The sequence below is a fragment of the Cydia amplana genome, chromosome 17 (genome assembly GCF_948474715.1).
Source record: "Cydia amplana chromosome 17, ilCydAmpl1.1, whole genome shotgun sequence".
Lineage (NCBI taxonomy): Eukaryota > Metazoa > Arthropoda > Insecta > Lepidoptera > Tortricidae > Cydia > Cydia amplana.
In genome coordinates, this window is record NC_086085.1 from 7,072,024 (window position 1) to 7,096,427 (window position 24,404).

The 24,404-nt window shown below is 35.6% G+C and overlaps 1 protein-coding gene across 1 annotated transcript in view; it reads left to right on the plus strand.

The window, feature by feature from the left end:
* Positions 1 to 13,408, plus strand: part of LOC134655708 (uncharacterized) — a 132,049-nt gene extending 118,641 nt beyond the window's left edge. Inside the window, exons 6-7 of the mRNA XM_063511168.1 lie at positions 11,601 to 11,766; positions 11,980 to 13,408. Coding sequence (XP_063367238.1) covers positions 11,601 to 11,766; positions 11,980 to 12,615 — 802 coding nt within the window. The 3' untranslated portion in view covers positions 12,616 to 13,408. The remainder of the gene's footprint in view (positions 1 to 11,600; positions 11,767 to 11,979) is intronic.
* Positions 13,409 to 24,404: the final 10,996 nt, after the last annotated feature.

Sequence of the window (24,404 nt, forward strand, 5' to 3'; positions counted from 1 at the left end):
ATTTTTTTTAGTTTTATCATTCTCTTATTTTAGAAGTTACAGGGGGGGGGACACACATTTTACCACTTTGGAAGTGTCTCTCGCGCAAACTATTCAGTTTAGAAAAAAATGATATTAGAAACCTCAATATCATTTTTGAAGACCTATCCATAGATACCCCATACGTATGGGTTTGATGAAAAAAAAAATTTTGAGTTTCAGTTCGAAGTATGGGGAACCCCAAAAATTTATTGTTTTTTTTCTATTTTTGTGTGAAAATCTTAATGCGGTTCACAGAATACATCTACTTACCAAGTTTCAACAGTATAGTTCTTATAGTTTCGGAGAAAAGTGGCTGTGACATACGGACGGACAGACAGACGGACAGACAGACAGACAGACATGACGAATCTATAAGAGTTCCGTTTTTTGCCATTTGGCTACGGAACCCTAATAAAAAGTGACATTTACCGAACCTTTCTTCTTATACTCGAAATAACGCTCGTTGGTTTAGTTAAACCGGACTTTCATAATATAATATTTGGACATTTCAGACGTGTTTCCAGTATTTCTAAAGTACAGTCATAAAAATTGCGGACGAAGGTAGAATTTTAAAAATGTGGGTTAAGTTTAACCATATTTTCTGCATGTTATGGTCTAAGAGACGCATAATCATATTTTGAAACAATACTGCAGAGACTTTGTTGTCTCTTTTGAATTTTATATTTAATAAACAGGAAATATTTTTTTCTGGATTCTACATTTTAGTGACGGAAATAACGAATACACAAATGGTGTAGGTAACTAGTTACATCAAACTTGTTTCTATGTTGCTGAATTCGTCAATCTATGCGTCCAAAGTTAAAACGGCCGTTTTTGTTTTGAGTTCATAGATTGACGAATCCAGCAACATAGAAACTAGTTTGATGTATTCAAAAGGTACTTTAATACAAAATACAGTACGTAGCGGCCCCCTTTTTTAAATATCTTTCGTTAAATTTAAATAATCACGATTATTTAGCAGTGGCACTAGTGTGCACGTTAATGGGCTCTTAAACATATTTGAATTTGAGGTATATTGCATACGAGCTCCATACATCAGTTCCGTGTATTGACGGACAAATTTAAATTCTTAGTAACAATCACCTTGAAAAATAAATTCAAAGGAAATGATGACCTTAAAATTTACTAAGATCTTGGAAATAAACCTATCTGCTTATTGCTAACCAGACACATCTATACTTGCTAGAAACTGTAGGACATGACAAGCATATCCCGTTAGTTTTTTACTAGACTATATTTCAATCAAAGTCTAGAGGAGCATTGAAGTAATTTCTATAGGAAACCTATATAAGGAACACGGAATGGTGCCCGCGACCTATTGTGTAATAAATAACATTGATTTCTTGCGTTTCCCGCCATTGTGTTAGTTGATGGAAAATTTCGATTGAATTTCAGTGGAAGCAATTAGTTTCAAATTATTTGCATCGAATAGCTCCCATAGCTCTAGATCGCAACTCGATATCTTGAAATATTTTCGAAGTTTGCTACCTATTTACTAACGTACTTACCTACTCCCTAGTCCCTATCTACATTCGCATAGAAGCGAAAATATTTTGCTAAAGTAAGATTTTTCGTTTCCTTTTGAAGCTTACTCGTTCGTCCTCTTTATATTTAGAACCCACCGTTTTGTTTCGCTAGTGTGAGTGAAGTTAAATACATATTTACCATTATTATTTGCTATCACATACCTATATACAGCATTTCAGTTACTACGCATAATAAGCAAAGCACTCAAACAATTCATTTTACAAACCAAAGAAACGCCGTGTTCGAGTCTAATATGGCTAACAAAAACTCGTATCTGCCGCGGAATCTAATTCCGCAGAACAATAGAGTGAATAATGAAAAGACGCATAACAAGTGCATAGACAAACGAGTTATGATGGCGCTTCTACGGAACAGAGAAATAAATGGAGTAGAAAAAACTTTTGTTCTTAGCGTCATTTAAATATTTTTTAATGACGCTAAGGACAAAAGTTTCAGAAACAAAGTATATTTTAATAATTGCTAAGTAACTAAGCGAGAATCAAGATAATGAAACAATACGACATACGTAGTAGGAGCCAATTCACATTAAGCTGCAGTAGGTTCAGCCAGCAGAGTATTTGAAATAAGTTTTTGGCAAAAATTTCATTTTTGGTACAAGCTTTTATCGCTGACTGTACTTTTCTTACGACAGACAACTAATACTCATCGAGACAATTCTAAAAACCCCTAACACAATTAGGTTGCGTTGTTTCATCACAGAGTTCCTATGGCCACCTCCTGTCTCCATCATCAGATCAGTTCGACAGTACCATATTATTGTATTGTCATCAGAACTACATACAGCTGCCAATTTTCATGACGCTACGATCCTTGGAAGATGGTTAAATTAGTTACCATAGATTCCATTACATAGTTATGTAACTTAGGTCGACCTGTACATACATACGTACATACATAATAAAAGCTTGTTAAAAACTTAGCGCTTGTTTAGATCCCTAGTAACTTCATCGATTCGAAACCTCTTGTACATTCTGTCGCCAGTGTTAATCAAATCGTAGATTATATAGGAACTAGTTGCTCAATAGATTCTTATGGGGTTAACGATTACAGCCCATTGCCATTGGCTACTCATATTTTATACTAAATGTACCTGTCCTTACCTGGCGGTCTAGCATAAGTTGCGTTGTAAGATGTATAGAGTCGCGCGCGAGAACGCAACTCATGCTAGACCGTCTGACTTCCTCTTGCACAACCTACCCACCATTTACGCTTTCGCCATACCAAATACTATCAGATCAGCATTCTATTTATGGCTTAACGTCTTTATTAAGGCCCATTGTCTCGTTCTCATTAAGGCGAATGGATTGAACCGTTGATTTTCAGACCGGACTTATTATTGGCAATCTGCATACAATCACATATTTGCATAATATCTCAATCGTGTGTTTCATGGTTCGGTGTTGTGGCTTCGTGATTGGTAAGGAAGGTGTGTACCTACCATGGAACCGTCGTAATAAAGTTATTGTCAAATGCCAATATGCCGATGTTGAGCAAACGTTAAATTAACCGAGACAAGATACCATTGGTATTTATTTAGCCTATAAATTATAGCTCGCTGTTAGTCATGTCGTAGGTTCATAAATACAATAAGTAACGGATACTATGGGTGGGGCTCGAATTATTGAGCACAATAACAGTTTGTTTAATGGCTAATTTGTAGACACATTTTTACTAAAAGCAGGAAAGAAGTAGGATATGATAAGGTTCAATTTAACCATAATTACAGTAAGAGCTAATTATAGTCCGGCTGTAATTATATACGCCGCCATTGCAATTATGCCGTTATACAAATTATATGTCGCATGTGACAACAACTGGGTACTTAGTTTACTTAATTTCCGCGTATGTGAAGTAAGTAATTATTTATTGAAGTATTATGCGGGTATGTTTTAAATTTAAACAACCCAACTGGAGATTATATGAACTACCTATGCAATAATATATGTACTGTGTTTTTCATCACACAACATACTCGTACTAGATACATATTTATTGATATACATAAGTAAGTAGGTTATTTGTAATTATAGAATACATGAATATTCCGAAATATTGATACTGCAGGTGCAAATTGATTACATAATTGTATTAAAATATGCGTGCAATGCGTGTATACAGCTGTCTTATATACTTATGTGTACTGAAATTATTCTGTAAACATTAAAATAATACAGGAAATCGAATCGAACATAATAAGCTTTGTATAAGAAAACTCATAAAACTTAAGCACTCTCCTCAATAAACAATTTGCCGTATTCGAACTTCAAGATATTCACAAGAGACGACACGTCGACACGTACTAGATCCATTCTAGATACGTTATAGTTTAGATTTCACTAGTTCTCTTTTGCAGCGCAATTCGGGCAACCAATGTCACTTTTACAATAGATCGTGTTAGATATCTATTAGATGTGAATTAGATCTCTAAGTAATATCTTGTGGAAATCGTTCAAGAGTATCTCCAGAATCGCGGAAATGTCAAATTTGACAGGTTAGATCTTAAACATATCGTTATCGTATCTTGGCGATGTCGATGTCTAAAAGATATCTTATAGATGTCTATTACAAAATCCGAATCGGACCTAATGTATTGAAACAGGTATAACAATTTAAATATTTATATGAAAAATTTGAAAAGCAATCTTCAGTTTTTCCTTTTAAGACCGAAGCGAGTAACTTTTATGGAAACTTCAATATGCCAATTCTGAGTTTAAAACTTTCAAGCCGGATAAGGAAATGAACTATTTGATAGCTTTTAAAATGTTACTTTCTTTCATTTTACAAAATGCACTTTTTACTGGGTTTAAAGTTTAACGTTATCTCTTGAAAGAATTTTCTCTTAGGTCTTATCAATATTATTACCTACGTACGAAATGACATTTCTTTAAATAAGTGTAGCTACATATTAGGTATATTCATTTAATATGATACTTTATAGTAGGTAGGGACCTAAAGTAACTTAATGCCTGTTGCTTAGCTTAGCTGAAGACTTAGAGTTAGACCAAGTTAGACCAAAGTGGAAGGAGATAAACTAAACGTTATCTCGTAAAATGATTGTTGTTTATTGTTCCTACCGTTAAAAAAATATTAGACTTGATGAAAGGTTTTTTTTTTACCATTCCTTTCGACATACAAGACAAATAAGTTCACTAAAAGATTAACAATTTTACAGGTTAAGTAATCATAAACATTATGCTATAATAAAAATAATCCATCACTTATCACTAACACCGGATTTGCACGGTACACCGCTCTAATCTCCAAAAAGCGTCGCAATGTTCCCATCGAGGATGGTGGTCTAATTAGTACAGCATCCACTAATACAACACGGTCGAGTGGACGCGCCTCGGGTGGCGCCTGATTCTAGCGTGTTCTTGGATCGATTTACTACGTGTATTAGAGTTTGATTTAATTGATATTTTGATTGAAATCACTAGGTAATCATTTGACGCTGAAGCAATAACTTATCCGGCTGCGCGCAAGAATTAAACATATTATTTCCGATATTTTCCCTTTTTTATTCAGAATTATTAGAGCATATTTGAGTATTTGTTTCCATCCGCTATCAGGCACTCAAAGTGTGAAACTTGGACGCAAGACTAATCCGATTCGGTTCTAACATACTACTAAAGTATCGAGCACACCGAAGCCTCGACAATTCGCGTAAAACCACGTCATCATAATTTAAACTCTGGTGTGGTCAGTACTTTAAAGCTCAAAAACTAACCCGTATAAGCTTAGGTCACCTGTCGAGCGAAAATCAAATATAATTCTTCATAGCAATATCGAAGCCTCATAATCCACCCCTAAACCGCCTTCACACGTAATACCTCCACGATAACGGAAGGTGTCAGAATTCGAAAACCGGGTGAGGCGTTAAACGGACAGCTCCAACACAAAGGCATATTAAATTACTACACTGTGCCAGATCTCTGGTATGCCTTATGCTAGCTGACGAATAAGTCTATTGTTTTAATTTTATTCTTTTGTTTTGAAGTTTGACGTTAAAAATGCGTTTAATTTATAATTTAGGAATGTTCACCTTTGTCTTTTCATTTCTGCTTTCAGAAATTCCAGATTGTAGCAGACGAATAAGTTCAAATAGTTCTATTCTTTTAAATTTACTCTCTATTTTTGAATTAGGATAACAAGAAAGCACAGTGTAAATCCATTTATTAGCTAAATTCATATCTGTTTAATGTTTTGACATAATATTAGGTACTCGTATTATGATATAAATGACCGAACCGCGTGTTACTTTGAATCAATAAGTATATTTTGAAGAATAAATATCATTAATAAAGATTTGTTCCTACATGTTAAGACATAACATTTATTTATTGAAAACTAAAACATTAAAAAAGGAAAAGCCAATGTTTAATGAACACAAAAAAACGACCACCCCAAACTGCAGACGGAAATCTCTCACCTCCGGATTTCTCGCAGCCAAATATGTCCACTATCTCCCACATTAGTCATCGGTCGTACTCATTATAACACCCAAAACGTCCACTCTAATACAGACCCCTGCCAATCAATATGGTAACCCGTCTTCAGAGATTACTTACGAGTCGGTTAGCTCGGCTTCGTAACTCGATCGCTTACGTTATGCGGTTGTCGACAAAATGAGGTGTCTACGTCGATTTGGCGTATGCTCCGTGACTAATATTTGGTAGAATGCGGTTTTAGTATTAGATTTCCTAGGCGATGTTGCGACATAGTGATAGCGGTAGTTTAGAATAGTTGTGCAAATTTCTATCATTTCTATCAGAATATATTATTATATTCTAATGTGCCCGTTGCTTATTCGTCGGCCGTCTATGTAATTTCCCAAAATAAAACGTTTGCGTCCGTCACGTTAAGTTTTCTATGTCATATTTCATCAAAATCAGTGCAATAGACTTCTCATCTATAATATAAGTATGGCTTTAAAAACTGCTTAAATCCCCCTGTTTTATTTACCAAGTGTAGTATGCATTTCTTTTTTCGTTACTTTTTAAACATCCTTTCTATTATAATTTTGTCCACAATTTACTTTATATATTACAGACATTTGTAATTACTTACATTCCTGACCTGTTTTGCTTTATTAGCAATGATACGTTTTTTTTTTTTTTTTTTTTCATTTATTAAAGTTCTAAACAATTAAATGGATCGCAGAGTTTCATGTATCTTAACTGCTAAGCCAAAAATGGCTTGTTTACAGCTAGAGTTCGGACTAAATGCACTACATAGGTCCTTATGTTATAAAGTTGTACATATGTTACATTAAAGTTACGTTTTATAAAATATAATCATAATTACTAGATGATAACAGGTATTTTTTTACATCTTTATTTGATTCAGGATTGGTTAGGTATAAATCTTGTAAATATTTCGGAAGTTTAGCCCATGGCATTGCAGTATTGGGCACGTTACTCGCGCATAGAAAGTTCGAACCAATCAACGCGAAGTCCTAACTTGTTTGCTGACCTTTCGAGACGGTTTGTGTGGCTTCGATGGTCTTTACAACTTCATCGGGAGGAGTGGCTGCTGCACAGTTCCTAGACAAAGAGTTCAGACTTCGTTCAAACTTGCTATGATAGCTAATTTAGATGAACGTTTTTGTACGACATAGGGTAGTCTTCTGATCTTAGACCTCAAATGTGGCCGTAATCGTTGCCATCTCCTTCTTGTTTTAAATAGCGTTTTCCAAACTTCAACATTAGTTTAATTTTATACACGAGGATGTTATGGTGAGTTGTTGGTTCCATTTCCCTCTTCGTTACAAATGATCTAGAATTCGACTCTGTTAAGCTATGTAGTAATTAATACATCTCGTGTGCAAGTTCAGAAGCAAAGTACCTCGCCATTTGCACCAGTTTTATAGCGAATGCCACTGAACCTTGCAATCGCGGAAATTTAGTTTTTGTTGGGATTGGTCCAGGTTTTCAAGAAATTTTCATATTCAAGAAATAATAATCAACATTTATTTTATATCACGCAACATATAAGTTTCTAATTTAGTTCTAGGTATGCGTAAAAAAGGTGATTGCGTTTAGGAATAACCTACTAACGCCTTTAGATAAATCTATATATTATAGTAATCTAAGTATTGATTTGCCCACAAATCAAAGCAACCTAGGTATTGCAAAGGTCTCTCCTTGGCAGAGAACGGGTAAATAAACGATATTGCTTCGTCTGGGGTCTAGGCAATCAAATGTTATTTGCCCTACGTTTAATATAGTCCATTATATTCGCATTGAGCTTCGTAGGGAGACTATTTTTTATAATACGCATTACAAATAAAATGTGAGTATGAGTAAGTCTCTATACCGTCTTCCATCAAAAATCAATACAGCTGCTTCAATTATTTCTTTGAAATCTTTAAATCGAGCTACCAAATATCTACGCCATTAAAAATAACTCATAAAAAATACCCACGACGCTTTACTATCTCCCATTCACTGGCTTAATAAATCCATTCACTGATTTATAGTATTGATTTAACGACAAGTGGCATTTGAAGTCAAAACTTTCTTACAACTTTGATAAACAAACATTGTGACTTCATATCAAAACGACGTATCATTATATCATAATGGATAAGAGTCGGCCTTTGTGTGTACGGGGAAGTTGACAATGGAACGTCATTTTTTATTCAGAATTCGTAAAAAGAGAACCGTTTTATCTTTGAAAAATTAGATAATAGATAAAGTATTGGAACTATGCATGCTGTAGTGCGTGTTGTGTGGCTTGGTCACTCTTGTTGTTAAAACTTTTGTAAGCTTCCACATTACATCTATGTACAAATTCTAATGGATCTAATTTGTCTTACAATTAAGACAAATTAGATCCATTTCTTGGAATTTTGTTGCCTGGCTGATAAAAACTTGAGCAATTAATTCGTACCTTTTGTTCATTTATAAATCAGAAGGCATTTAATACATCGTATATATCTTAATTTAATTTCTTCATATACCGTCAGTCTTAACATTAAATCACGTAACTTGACCAATTAATCGATACGAACCTCAAAAATGTCCACTAACCAATTCAACAAGAGTGTTGTATACCGCATCCGTTCCATGAATGGCCATGGGTGGTCGAGACTTGGGAGACTAATGGTCGTAAGAGACAGACATGTGAACTTACGCCGGCGACATGCCGACGTACTGGTAAATGGCGTTATGGACAGAAGTTGTATGGGACAATGCCGGAAGTCAAAACAATACTAGGAGATTAGAAGAGACATATTGAACGTATATAAGATGTATTTGTTAAAACATATAACTGCTAGCATTTCTTGATAAACATATAAAAAGGGGTACAGAGTGAAAAAAAAAACCGCCCTGTCTAGAGTCACCTGTAGCGTCAACCGATCTCTTAGAAAACACTTTGAAGAGGGGCATCCATTTCTAGCTTATTTTTTTGCTCAAAAAATTGGCGAACCAGCGAGAACGAGAATCGACCAAATTTGCCTGCTTCCCAAGTACTTTTTATAAATACGTATAAATAAAAAAATATAAATTAACAATACAGCCAATAACTTGAAGAATCACATCCGTAGACTATTAAATTATCCATCGTAATACGTAACCCATCCTATCATTATACGTACATCAATAAAATATTAATAAAACCAAATATGAGGTTTCGCTACCTGCTTTACAAAGAAACATCTGCCTTAGAAATGAATCGTGAAATAACCATCACTAATATGTTTATAATAATCCTGGATACTCAAATTGAAAGAAATATGCGGCGTAACGAGCCGTAATGTGAAGCCTGTATTGTCTGCATAATAAATACTTTTACAATTGTAGAATACCTTATACCAGTGGTATAATTCTAAAAGGTATAATATCAAAAACATATTGCAATATACGCTGCTGGTAAAGGAAGAAGTAATACAAAGTTGGCAAGATTGTTTGATGATGAATGCATTTAGTTCTCGTTGGAAGCAAAGTAGGTATTCATTTCTAGATTTATTTGTTGCTCTAGTTTAGCAATGATATGAATTAACATTAAGAATCTTTGAAAGTCTAACTTTAAATTTATTTCCACGATTTAAGACGCAGCGTTTGGATGTATGTCGTATACTTTGAATCTTAATCTCTCTTAGTATATGTTTATTCGTGTCTTTTACTTATTAATATTCAATCAGCTTATTATATCAACAATTTGTGTATAGCAAACAAAAACTAACAATAGTTGTTTGACTACCATGCATTGTCTTGTGTTTTTGTCATAATTTATTTCATTGAATGAAACTGGTTTATACATTATACACCGTTTAATGCCTAATATACGCTTACTTAGTAGGTACGTTGTACGTTGACCTGTTATCTGCGAAATGGGACACCTAAGTGTCCATATATCATATGAGGTGCCAGGCACGCTATCTAACTAAATTAAAGCTATTAATCACAACTATGTACATTAAGGAACTGATATAGTTAGGTAAGAGCGATGGATATGATGACACGTATAGCAAAGAATGTACCTACTTAGTGACGATACGTGTATAAAGTGTCATTCAATAGAATTTGCTAACTATGTAAACAAACCGCCATACTAAAATTTACATTTAGTCAAATTACTAGTAACATTTGTTTACATAGTTCGCAAGTTCTATTGAATGACACTTTAAAGTCATATACTTAGTTATACAAAAAAAATACATTTTGTACTTTTAATGACATTCTTGTTAAATTGTAAGTTGCAAATGTACAAGAATAATAATATACCTAACTAATAGATGTACATAACCCATTGCCTGACTTAAGCTTTCTTATGTTGAACTTTGTCAAGCATTTAGACATTCCGTTATCGTTGGTATTTATTAAATAAATTGTTTTTTTATGACTAATATATTGATATTTACTAGAGAATTATTGTTTGAAGGACTGATTTCTGAATTCCTTTTAACTACTTTTATATAGTACATATAGTAAATCCTTTTTCACCTTGATATGAAAAAACTAAAAAGTTAAAACAAAAGCGAGTGAGGTAATTGTAGTAATTTGTACTACCTAATACCATGCAGTTTCTAACAGTAGGTAGATACAAGCAGGTATGTATGTCAAAATCTAACGGAAACAGACTTAGAGGGAATGCCAATAAATCCTAGCAAATAGTCAACAATTTTACGCCACGAAATGTGGCTAAATGATAGGTTTGGAAAACGTTAAGATTTAGTGGCAATTTGTTCTGCGAAGAAATGTTTCTATAGAAGTATAGGTAATGTGTATCATAAAAACTAATATTCATTGTCAATAATATCTGTACGGTGCCACTAGTGTACTAATTTTGTTTCATTGTTTGAACTTGAGGCGCAACAAATGTTTTAGAGTTTCGTAGTCCGCTAGAAGTGTTCGCGCGAACGTTAAACAAATACTCAATTAAACTTGTTCAAGAAGCCTTATGTGTGAATAAGCATAATTACATCGGACGACCGTTTATTCTCAAGTCTGCAAACAAAAGGATAAAGACTCCAACAAAAGCGAGAGAACGCTTATTTTCTTAGAAAAGCGAATTTCTTTGTAGATGTGAGCGTTAACGGTTACACATGGCTAGGCAGAAAGTAAACTAGGTCCTATTCAGACTTCACAAAGAACTCCTACACGAGTTTATGCATGATTAGGATGCTGGAAAATACATTCGTTTGAGAGTCTCTGAAGAATGAATGGTATTTAACAGAAGAAAAATCTGTGTGCAAGAGCACAGTATGAGTTATATAATAAGAGTTACTATATGCTTCTTAAATTATGCAACTCGTATTTTTATTGCTTGCCCGGCAAGTAAATTTTACAAAACGCGTCAACTAATTTATATCAGTTTCAACCGTCATCAGTTATATTATAAACTTGAATTGTGCTTGTCCGCTACATAGCATTACATTTGTTGTGACATTGATATTTTATATTCTATTTTACGACTTCGGGCCGTCATTCGTTGTTTATGATTTACCATTTTAACTCCACAACCCTTAACATTTAAACTAACTTTGTTTTTTCCTTCTCCATCAGACACAAGCGGAAAGTCACCAATCTCCTGCCATCCAAATCCTCGGCACCCAACCAGACCGGCTCGCAGCGACGGGCGCCGCCGCCAGCGCCGTTATACGAGGATCTGCAAGACTTGCCGAGACGACCACCCATCCCACACAGACCGGACCTTGAACCACAGTTGGAGGTAAGGCACACTTTTATTAAGAACCTATATTTTATTGACTTTAATCTCTAAATCGAACAAAAGTTGCATTTTCAGTCGACATCAAAGTCTTGTTTAGTTGTAATATTGTAATGTTTCTTCACGTTATCCATAACTTCCAACCCAATTCCTATACTTGATTAAGAGGCAGTAAAGCAACAATGGAAATTAATTTGCTTTTTTTACCTTTCACAGATGGTAGAAACAAAGAGACCAGGCTGTACCGGCCGAGTCTTCGTATGCGGATCGGGAGGCACATGGCGCGGCGGCAACTCCTGCGGCGGTGATACCTGCGGTGCCCCCCTCTACGAGGAGTTACCCCACCGCTCTGACGACTCCCTACACAGCGACGACCACTTCGCCGAAGACGAGCTCAGCCTTGTCGGCGAAGCGGCACCCTGTCGGACGTGCTCCAAACCACCCGCTCCACAATCTCTACCGCACCGTCCCAGACACCACCGTCTAGACCGGCGGCCCAAATCCTTAGAGAGACGACGAGCTCAACAGAGAATGCCGAGGCACATGCATCCACCCGATCCCTCTGAATTCCATGAAGGCGTTTTGCTAGATGCGTTACTAAGACTATATCCTCAAGTTGGGACCGTAGGCGCCAGGCCTCAAGGACCTATACCTGTTGGTGCGGGCGGCGCTTGGCCTGGCGGAGATTTACCAGGAATAGGCTGCTGGAGAGGGCCAAGGGCGTCTCCTAAACCTCCGAGCGGGGACTCCTCCTTTGGATCCGATTCTGGATATAGTAATAATACTTGTGGTACATGCGGCACGAGAACCTCCTCCCGGCATCGCCTCTCTGCGGAAATACCAATGTCGTGAACTGTGCAGTGTCCGAACTAAGTGATAAAGATTTGGTCATGTGCCATAACTGTTCTTTGTGATATACGGCAGTTAAAATCATAAAACAGGAATGAAATCGAAGCAATTTATTGTTAAACTTTATTGGCCTAAATTCAACAGAGAGTACGGCCTTTTCAATTCTCATGCCTTCAATATACATTGTTTCTGGTTAGTTTAAACTGTGAATTGTTATTGACTTGAATAAAATTCGTAGTGTCTAATTTTTTACGATTGTGTAAAGTAGCATTGGGGTCCTAACTAGTTAGGCGTGTAATGTTTTGGAATATCCACTCAATACAATTATTTTCATGAATAGCTTAGCGTTAAATGGTTTTTGTATATAATTCATGTGACCATATTTTAAGTAGTGATAGAAGTTTTGTCCTAGTAAGTTATTTCGAGCTAGTCCTAAAATTATCACATTTAATATGGATTATAAAATGAAATTGTAAATTTTAGTTATTCATGAAAGTTGTACATCGTTTTGCTGACATGTAGATATTGTAAATATTTTGTAGGTAAATGAATTAATATGTACTGTAAGGATAGTAAGATAAATTTTATAATCATATCACTAGGGGTGGATTTCCCCTATCATTTTAGCGGTCAATAATAATCAGCCTATTTACATAAAAATGTTTGGAGAAAATCCCCTTCCAAATTATTTAGACATTGCATAAAGGTTTCAATCACGTTTTATTTCTAAATACACTACAACTGCCGTTTTCTTATTTCCTATAACTGGTGCTAACATTTCGTATTTAAATTATTTTACATATTACTGAATCGCGATTAGAAAGGGATTGAGATAGCTGTCAATCCATATTGATTTTGACGTAAGTGTATGGAAATCTGTTATTTCTAATCCCTTTCTGATCGCGGCATGATAATACATGAATGTTTAGTTGTTTTCTTATTTAAATACTTAATTGATTTCTTTTTAATCCATCATTAATAATACCACCAGCCTATTTATACAACACATTAATAGGAAATAATTACTTTATAGAAAACCTACATCTTATACCTACTCACTGCAATTATTTAAATTACTTACCTATGGTAAAATCACGTTTTTCCCTATCATCGACATATTTATTTGGCTGTCCAAAATGTTGTTTTTGTTTACTGTTTTTTGTATTTAATTTATTTTACTTTGTTTATTTTTAATCGTAATACGATCGCATCACTAATGTAATTAAAGTTTCGATTTCGGGCGATTCGTCCAATTATAAATATGAGGAGCACAATAAAATGAAAAATAAATACATTTTTAATGAACTTTGGTATTTCATTTCTCAACTTACATTTTGCACTACCTAGTATTTGCGAGAGATAAATAGGTATATAAATTGTAATAAATGAAATTATAACAGAATTAATGACTCATTAGCTACGTGATTAGAAGTAGTTATTTAAGTTTCATACTTACGCTGTCATTTATCTCAAACAATAATGAACTAGCATTTCGCAGAGTAAAATCCTAGGGTGCCCTTTAAATTTTATCTTTATTATCCATAGTACAATGGAGCAACCCTTATTTACGGAGCAAACTGTCTTCAGGAAAGCTGTTATTGAGTGATAACTGAGATGTACTTAGGTCGTGATTACTTAAATGGGGTCATTTCTCCAAGTAAAGTTCTTACACGAGAAAGTTGAGTATTTTGTAGGAGTTAATACTTACATAATTTATAAGATATCCTAATTTATAATATAACCGTTTATATTTTCTAATGTAAGTCTATATAGGTATATAATGTATGGAATTAAAATTATAATGAACTCCTTAGGCACCATAAAATGGGCCTACATTGCTCCAAAATTAGCTCTAAAATTCGAAATTTAATAGGTATATAGCAATACTTTATGACTGTTGAATACATTGGTACTTACATATTATGTCTTCTCGGTCACATTATTATCAACTTCCGATTGGTTTTCAAAGACGAACGACTCACAAAGCGGTGAAGGTGAAGTGAGTTAGGCTGGTCACGTCTATCACTGGCAATGATGCAGAATGAGTGGTAGACAAGATGACTTGACCTTGAAATAAGGGCTGATAATCGATATACGATATTTTCATGACGACGGCAGCAAAATTGGAATATTTGCTGCAGGGGAATACTTCTGCGGCCGTAAAAACTATTATTGTATTGCAGAATTTGCAGACTCTTTTATTTACTTTGCTAATAAGTTTGACTTCGACTGACGACTTATAGGTAATTTATCTATCGCAAAAATTTTAAGAATAAATTCAATGTCTATGTAATTTATTGAATGCATTTTTTGTAAACTGCAAGGGATATTTTAACTTTTTAACTATACAACGGAATCCAATAATATATGCGAATTCAGTCACATGATGGAACGAGTACGGACGCACAATAATCGCGTCCCGCATCCTGTCACACAGCTGCGTAAGTTTATAAGTTATAACAAAAGGAGATAACCGACGGGAATTTCCTTATGACTGACGTCATTTTGTTCAACAACTCAACTTGGTTACAGTTGACATACTCGTAAAGTAATCTGGGAATGTTTTTGAGTAGGTGTAGATATGGTACGTATACCTCCCTGATGATAATTATTTTTTAGTCACTTAAATGAAATTAATATAATAAATGGATAATAGATTGCACAAAAAACATCCATAACTCGGGAACCTAATAAACATACAGATACTTTTCACTTTCAGCACTACCGACTAGGACAGGAAGCGATTAAACCTAAAATCTTGAATTGACTTAAAGTCCATCGATTAGGCCAGAGGGTATTTTATGACAGAGTGTGGAGCATCAGAAAATGCCAAATTCCTACTAAAATATGACGTTTATAGAGGCACTTCACTTCCATACTTGGTCCGTGCAAATTCAGTACAGAGTCTGCAGCTTAGATGAGTATTAATGTCACACCACTAAAACATTACAAATTACAATAAAAACGCGCTGAATGTATACTAGCAGTTTTCATTATTTTTGTGTCTTTGTCACGCCTATAGGCTGATGGCACAAAGTTATTTAGTAAAATATGAAACAAGCCGACGGCAGTAGTAAGTTTTAATAGCTACCGCCTGCGCTTTTAACGGCCAGACAAATACAAATAGAGTTGTTCCGACGTACAGTCGGCTTTAAAATTCAGTTTTTATCCTAAAGTACGCTGCAGGTATGAAAGCAGGTGCAACTCGCGAGTGCAGCGTATGTTATATATCATATGAAACATAACATAAATTCAAATTTTTCTCTACGTTTGTTAAAACGTGAGTTCTACGTGAATTTTCTCAGATAGAAATTTGAAGTTATTAAAAATACTTGAACTATGTAGTACCTACCAAAAGATATAACACTTGTCAATATCATTTTATAGTACCTACCATTATGTTGCAAAGAGAAGCTGTACCCTAGAAGTCGTCATGACCACCAGTGATGAGGAAACTGATGCAAAGAGGAGGAGGACCATTTTGTTGCAATCCGCGTCTGCACGCGTGTGTTTATGCTGAGAAAAAAGTTTGTTGTATAATTATCATGACAAGGCCATGATATCACTAAATGTAGCTACCTATGTCATTCTAATTTTTAACAGTTCATAAATCCAGTATTCACAATTGTGACCACAATCGTTGAGAGCGGTTTCGCACTACGTCCGATCCCAATCCGATCCGAATCCGTGAAAATATGGTCCGAAGTAGCCGTAGAACTATTTCTATGGTAATTTACGCACTCCGTCATCCGATTTCGGAAAGAAATCAGACGGATCTAGTGCGTAAATTACCATAGAAATGTTATACGGCTAATTCGGACCATATTTTCACGGATTCGGATCGGACGTAGTGCGAAACCGCTCTCACCATTGTTGTTTTAGTGCCAGAAAATTAGGTAATTAATTAAAAAACGTAACAATTTCAGACTGGGCGTAGTTAAATACATGTTGTATAAATGAGTATGAACATTATTAAAATTTAGCAATAAGTTGCTTATTATGTCCATAATTAATTTATGTCATAAAGCAGTCAATTATAGATTACTATCATGAAAATAAATAATACCTATTACGCAATATGACATGATTTAATTTGTCCGGTTTAATCTCTTATCTTTGCGCTTAATATTTAATATTTGACACATTGAATTAAATTAGTCGATAACATAAAATAGCATGACAATTTAATATAACTTATCTGTAAGTCGTAATTAAGTATACATTAGATTTTATTAAGCACTTAGTAACATAATTATACCCTAAGTCAACTATACCCAGTAAGACTTGTGTGTTTGTGTGTGCAAACCTCAACAATCGCGCCTAAGATAGGATCTTGCTTATATTTCGAACAAAGATCCTAAACATACTGGATATACCAATTTATATACTAATTATGATGCCTGGAAACATTTCAAACCCTTATCTTGAAGAATTTATTCAAAACTTATTAAATTTTTTTATACTTACAGGACTATTATTATTATTATTATTGCGAGCCTATTGTGTCCCACTGCTGGGCAAAGGCCTCCCACTTACAGGACTATACACAAATATCTGTCTTGTAAGATACGATACCAAGAAAGTTAAAATATTTAGTCCTTTAAAATTTTCTTGTATGTACATCAGCAGGGGAAGTGGACGAGGAGATAAACTACGTCTTTGAGATTACCAACGTATCTGACTGAGAATAAAATAAACTGAAATAATAGACATAAACATAGTGGAAGCAGATCTCCGTGAGCTCGGCGTCGGCGAAAGCTGGCGTGATACCGTTCTGGACCGAGCAAAGTGGGGTGCTCTTGCGTTGGAGGCCAAGACTCATTTTGGGTCATCGCGCCAGCCAAGTAAGTAGAAGTAAATAATAGACATTTCAGAGATTTTTCGCAACTCGTCACAATGCATAATGCCACTAGTGGAGGTTTGTTAAACATAAAAATGCAAAAAACCTATGATCCCGAGTCTTTCAATTATATTTTCGTGAAATTGTTTGGAATCGATTAAATTATTAGCGGGTAAAAATATTTATTCAAGCATTTTATAATGTTGTTCTGTCATTATGTTTCACGAAGATCCCTTTAGAATACTCGGGATTTGAGGTACAAAAGCTTGAGATACTCTTAGTGAAACAACAAATTCACTTTACTAAGGTTGCAAGGCATTCACTTTACTTTGAATTCTCCAAATTTAAATGGCACATCTAGTACAAAAACTATATCTTCGCTATAGCAAATATTAATAAGCCGCTTAAGGCGCTGTTGATTTATGTTCTTAGACGAGCCGTTTGCCATATATTTAACGACATACGAACGTACAAACAAACATGGTCTTTAGGGGGTGTCATCTCTCTAACATTGCGGGAAACGTATACTTATGGCGTATTTATACGCATATTTTATTCATGTTATTTAATATCCTAACGAGCTGCAGGAACTGTCATTAGTAGAAATATCTCATTTGAGTTTCTGTTTTTAAATACCTACGTGTTTGAAGTTTGTCCACTATCCAGAACCTGTACCATGAGTCACTGACAGTGTCAAAACTGACATTTACGCTAACGAGAACGTAATTTACTTTCTATACATCTCGTTTGCACAAATATGCGAGTACGAGCGAGATGTATAGAAAGTAAATTACGTTCTCGACGGCGTTTATGTCAGTGCCAAACTGATGGTAGCCGTAAGTTATCGTTCCCTGGAGGAATATTCAGATAGCAATTTCTTGTTATCAAGATGTCACGGATATGATCTGTCAGGCGTCAACAATGACATTTCTCGTTGGTCCATAACACATTGATGACAGTAAATTGTTATCTGAATAAGCCTCCCGTATGTATGATACAGAACCTTAGTGAGTTTTCCACGGTACCCCACACGCGCTCGTTCGTGACGTCTTCATCTCGGAGATTGAGGCCCGCGGCGCCTGCGCCGCCGCGTGTTTAGGTACCTACTTGTAAAATGCAACAGCTCTTCTCGTAGCTTAACGATCAACGTAAAATGTGCCTACTTTGCTCCAAAATTCAAATTATTTTAAACTTTAAAACTATTATACTGTGGTAGGTATGTTGATATAAGCCGATTTAGAATAAACCATCTTGAGTCCCAAAGCAGGTTTCGAGCCTCGGCAGATGCAACTCGAGTCTTATAGTTTACTATTACTACGCTCAAATTCACAAACGAGACGATACACTCGGAATCCAGTCGGAATAACATTGTGGAACTACTTTCTCTCGACATAATGTCGTATCTCAACATGCAACCAAATGTACTAGTGCCCTTTTGTGTTTCAAAACGCACGTAATTCGTGTTATTATTAAATTGTTCAAATAAATACTGGGCTTTTTCGACTTCGCTCCGTATTGATGGATTACTGTATAAAATATATTGTATCTAAAATTTTAATCGTTAAAATACTAAAATTCCTGTTAAAAATACTGTCCTTGGTAATTCCATATTTCAGAGGTAATAAACCTTAGGTATAAACATAAAATCTTATTATTATTTACGCAATTTTCAAGCTGACACAACGAGAATGCGCCAATTTAACGAGAGCTCTTAATTAACACAATTTTCGCCGTCCGTCGTATACATTACGAGTTTCTAAGAAAAACGAGGGGTAAAATTAGATTGGTCTCGTGAATCGTATGCCTGAATTCATCAAGAAAGACATAAACCCATAAGTCTCTTTCTCGAAGAAGCAACCACGTGGAATGCAATTTATAAGAGACGAGTTTGTCACAAAATCTAGTGGCCGATCTCCGAAGCGAGAGATATAAATAGAAATAAGAGGGCGTATTATTGAAAATTGTTTAGAAAATATCGAGTGGCCACTCAGTTCTGTGAAGATATTTGATAGAAAATGATATGAAATACTATTTCCAGTTTCTTTTATAGACCTTGAATTGGATGTTTTGAGTCACGCTTGAATAGACTAAATGTGTTTGAATCTTTTGAGTTGATAACTTTTATGACTCGTAATATTTTATAATATTTTTTTTTATATAAATATATGTCGGCGAACGGATGGTCCCGATGGCGGTGGGCGCGTGGGGGTAGTACGTAGATGTATTACTTCACAGCCAAAATAGTAGGTATGCTACCAACGCATAAAACATTCGGACTCATTAACCATACTAGTGCCTACTATATTTCAGTACTAAATAATCAAAATAACTAAACGATCTTAAGATGGAATCGGATTCAATTAAATAAAAAAGATCAAATGAAATCGTTCAAATCTTTATTTAAGTCAAACTACACCGGCTCCAACCCTACACCTCTGACCCGAGAAGATTTAACCCGGCAACAAACTCGGCGGGACACATCTTTTCAAAACAACACATAGTTTCTTTAATTTACAAAAATAAGCTTCTAATGGCACATAAGAAATCAAAATAACACTTGGAATAATAGTAGTTTATGCAACAGTGATATAATAAGGGTTCTTAAAATTCAAGGGTCGAAGTTACAAAACGAGACGTAGTCGAGTTTTGTAAAAAAAGACCCGAGAATTTTAAGAACCAATTATGAGCTGTTGCATACATTACTTTTTCTATGACTGCTGCAGCAAAAAAAAAAAAAAAAAAAAAAAAAAAAAAAAAAAAAAAAAAAAAAAAAAAAATTGAGTTATTATTTAAAAAAAAAAAAGAGTTATTATTGTAAATGAAAACATACCTCTTTCAATCAAGATGATCGGAACTTGTATCTTTAAAAAAAATAAAGCAGTTGTATTATACTCATAAGATGACTGCTAGCAGTCATCTTATGAGCCTATAGACAAATCATTCAAATGACATTGCTTTAGATATCACTGTCAGTCATTTAATTGACACATTTAAGTGCTGGAGTAGAAAAAACACTTAGCTAAACGGTTAAACAACGTGAGAATCTATAAGCTTTCAGAATAATCCTTCAGGTGTAAGCCTTCAGGAACGTAGCGAATTAGGCACGAGCTTGGCTAACGTCCGATCTCTAGCGCGGTCCGATCAAGAAGAAGGAAGCCAGTTCCAGTGGCGGAGCCAACCGCTCCCGCCTCCAATTCAAGTTGGTAAACCTGCCTGACCAGTCTACCAACATAACGACAAAAATGCCTGCCCGTGCCTACGTTCACTCAAGATAGGTACACATCTTGACGTTCCAAAGCCTTCTACCTGTCATTTTAGTTCAACAATACGCCAAACATTGCTAATCGATTTTATACAGGCGTCTAACTATGAACTGTAATGCTGCAATACGTCTTTCTGGTGTCTCGCTCCGACACGGCCGTCCTGCGCTACACACGTCCTCGTGTGTGGATGTATGCATTTGATTCTGTAACAAAATATACAGCACAGTATCTCATCGCTCGGTCATTCCTGACCAACAATTTGGGTCTCACTCAAATCACTATTAAAATCAAACTTTGTTATCAATCAAACCAGAAAAAATAATTGTTCAAAATTACTTTAACAATCCTCAATTCTCTAGTCAAAAATAGTCCATCGAGCAACGACTAAATAAAAATAATCATCAGTAATCATCGCCGCTATCTAACGGATACACTCCAATAATCATCGCCTCCATCTGGCGGATACTCTCAAATTTATGTGAAAACAAAACAATCCCAAACATCAAAAACACAAATCACAACAGCTCTAATTCATTGCTCGACAGTATCACTACTATTGTCGTCAATACCAATTTATGGGGAAATTATCTGGCATAAAAAAAAATGGTCATATGTGATCTAAATTTTTGTAAGACATCTTAAAATAAATAATATTCTGAATTGATAGTTCCAATTTTACTCATATGAACACAGTACATAAACGGGAATTTATTTTTAACAAAACAACACCAGTCCTTCGGTGCATTGCCAGTCCTTCGGCAGATACCAGACCCTCGTCAGAAGTAACCATCTCAGCCGCGTAAGTGCTACTCCTCGCAAAGAGCATTCTGCACATAAAAAGCAGACCACGTGCACCTCTTACATGCTCCGGCACTTCTGATGCGGTCACTAAACAATACCCAGTCCATCGGGCATACTTTCAGTCCATCGAAAGCAAAACAGTATTGCCCAATCCATCGGGCGTGCCTTCAGTTCATCGAAAGCAAAACAGTAGTACCCAGTCCATCGGGCATAATTTCAGTCCTACGAAAGTACAAGCTTTCAGTCCGTCGAAAGCAAAACAATGTTAAGAGTGAATTCCAAAAAAAAGAAAATATAAACAGGTTTTTAAATCATGTTACTCAGAACCATTGGTACTATCAGCGTCAACTGATCAACTGAAACTGAACATTACTGATCAAAATCACTAAAGATGCTTTCTTCTTTAGCTTTAACAACAGAAACTCGCTCAAGACTTCTATGCAGAAGTAAAATACGTCAAAATTATCCCAACGAAATGGGAACTGCTCACCAGCTTAATAAAGTATGATGCACGCGACCAAGTCAAAGGTGGTGGTGGTGAGGTCCAACCCAAGCACGGAGGCTGATCCTTTCCGCTTGCCGTTGCCGTTGCTGCGGCAGATTGCGAGAGACACGATGTGGTTCAACATAGCTGGCTGTTACTGAAATCATCATTTGCACGGTATCAGGTTTATCATGTATGCAGGCTAAACTCAAAAGGTTTATGAAATGAAAGGTGGCAGACACAAAAAAAAACATGTTTCCAATGTATACGGGACTTCAAAAATCTCAGAATAAAATTTAAACTTCAATGAGTGATTTTTATTTCATTCTATGAACAAACAAACACGTGTTTCAAAAATAAGTAACACGGTAAAATGGGCCAATACGAAAAGTGACAGCTTATTAGTTACGTTCGACTGTTATGCTTCGCCATTACACTCAAACTAAAATTCACTAATAAACAATTAGAACGAAACCTGTCCTTTTATTTCCAAATCTCCAGCACAGAAGATACTGCACAGCTGCTTCTGTGTCACGAGCGTAATAGTGTCGGCAAGTTCGCTCGGCTCTGGCTGCAGGACACTGTAACATTAATTTTCATATGCGTAGCTCATGTTTCCATAGTATGCACTATTTGTGATCTATCACGGCATTACGAGCAATAATTTGTCGCAATTTTATTAATTACTAAACGTTACAGGGTAAAGATTACATAATCCTTGCATTGGCAAATCAGCAGGATCAATTTCTAACGGTGCATTGTATTTTCATGAAAAAAATATTTTTTGAGGGTAGATGCACAAGTGAGCGATGAAATAATATCACGTCGCGACAGCCAATATTTGATTTTAATTAACAATATGGATTTCATACCAAAATAACTTAAGATCACTTAGATTTAAATGGATTTTAAAAATTAATTGTATTTTCATGAAAAATCAATTATTGAGGGTAGATTCACAAGTGAGCGATGAAATAATATCACGTCGTGATAGCTAATACTTGGTTTTAATTAACAGTATGGATTTCAAATCAAAATAACTCAAGATCGCTTCGATTTAAATGGATTACAAAAATTAATTATAAAGAAACGTGGCGATACCAGAGATGACGTCACGTAACGACCGCTATGCTCGACTGCCTCAATCATAATTCACAATTTCACAATAATTCTCACCAAATAACAATGAATTACACTCACCATTCAATCAAGGTTAGACACGTGAGCTTACCATTACAAAGTGTCCAGATTATGGAATGTAGGTCACCAGAAATACACCACGCTCCCAGGTGGCTGTGTAAGCAATACATGAAACTCCGCATCTATCCCACTTGCTGATGTCGGCGAACGGATGGTCCCGATGGCGGTGGGCGCGTGGGGGTAGTACGTAGATGTATTACTTCACAGCCAAAATAGTAGGTATGCTACCAACGCATAAAACATTCGGACTCATTAACCATACTAGTGCCTACTATATTTCAGTACTAAATAATCAAAATAACTAAACGATCTTACGATGGAATCGGATTCATTTAAATAAAAAAGATCAAATGAAATCGTTCAAATCTTTATTTAAGTCAAACTACACCGGCTCCAACCCTACACCTCTGACCCGAGAAGATTTAACCCGGCAACAAACTCGGCGGGACACATCTTTTCAAAACAACACATAGTTTCTTTATTTTACAAAAATAAGCTTCTAATGGCACATAAGAAATCAAAATAACACTTGGAATAAAACACTTAGCTAAACGGTTAAACAACGTGAGAATCTATAAGCTTTCAGAATAATCCTTCAGGTGTAAGCCTTCAGGAACGTAGCGAATTAGGCACGAGCTTGGCTAACGTCCGATCTCTAGCGCGGTCCGATCAAGAAGAAGGAAGCCAGTTCCAGTGGCGGAGCCAACCGCTCCCGCCTCCAATTCAAGTTGGTAAACCTGCCTGACCAGTCTACCAACATAACGACAAAAATGCCTGCCCGTGCCTACGTTCACTCAAGATAGGTACACATCTTGACGTTCCAAAGCCTTCTACCTGTCATTTTAGTTCAACAATACGCCAAACATTGCTAATCGATTTTATACAGGCGTCTAACTATGAACTGTAATGCTGCAATACGTCTTTCTGGTGTCTCGCTCCGACATATATATAAGCCTTTGTTTGTTTAGTATTAGCCCTGAGCACTATTCTAACTTGTAAAGTGCCTAACTGGTGTACCTTGAGTGCCTGGAAACTTTAAAACAGGTTTAGAACCAAATAAGCCGCACACAGTTTCATTAGAAAATTACTTGAGTATGTATGAACGTGTATGGACTTGTATGTATTTTGTTATTGACTTTTAACACATTCACTGGAAGTTGGAACACGCTGGATGTACGAGGAAGGGCGGGCACTGAAAGAACAA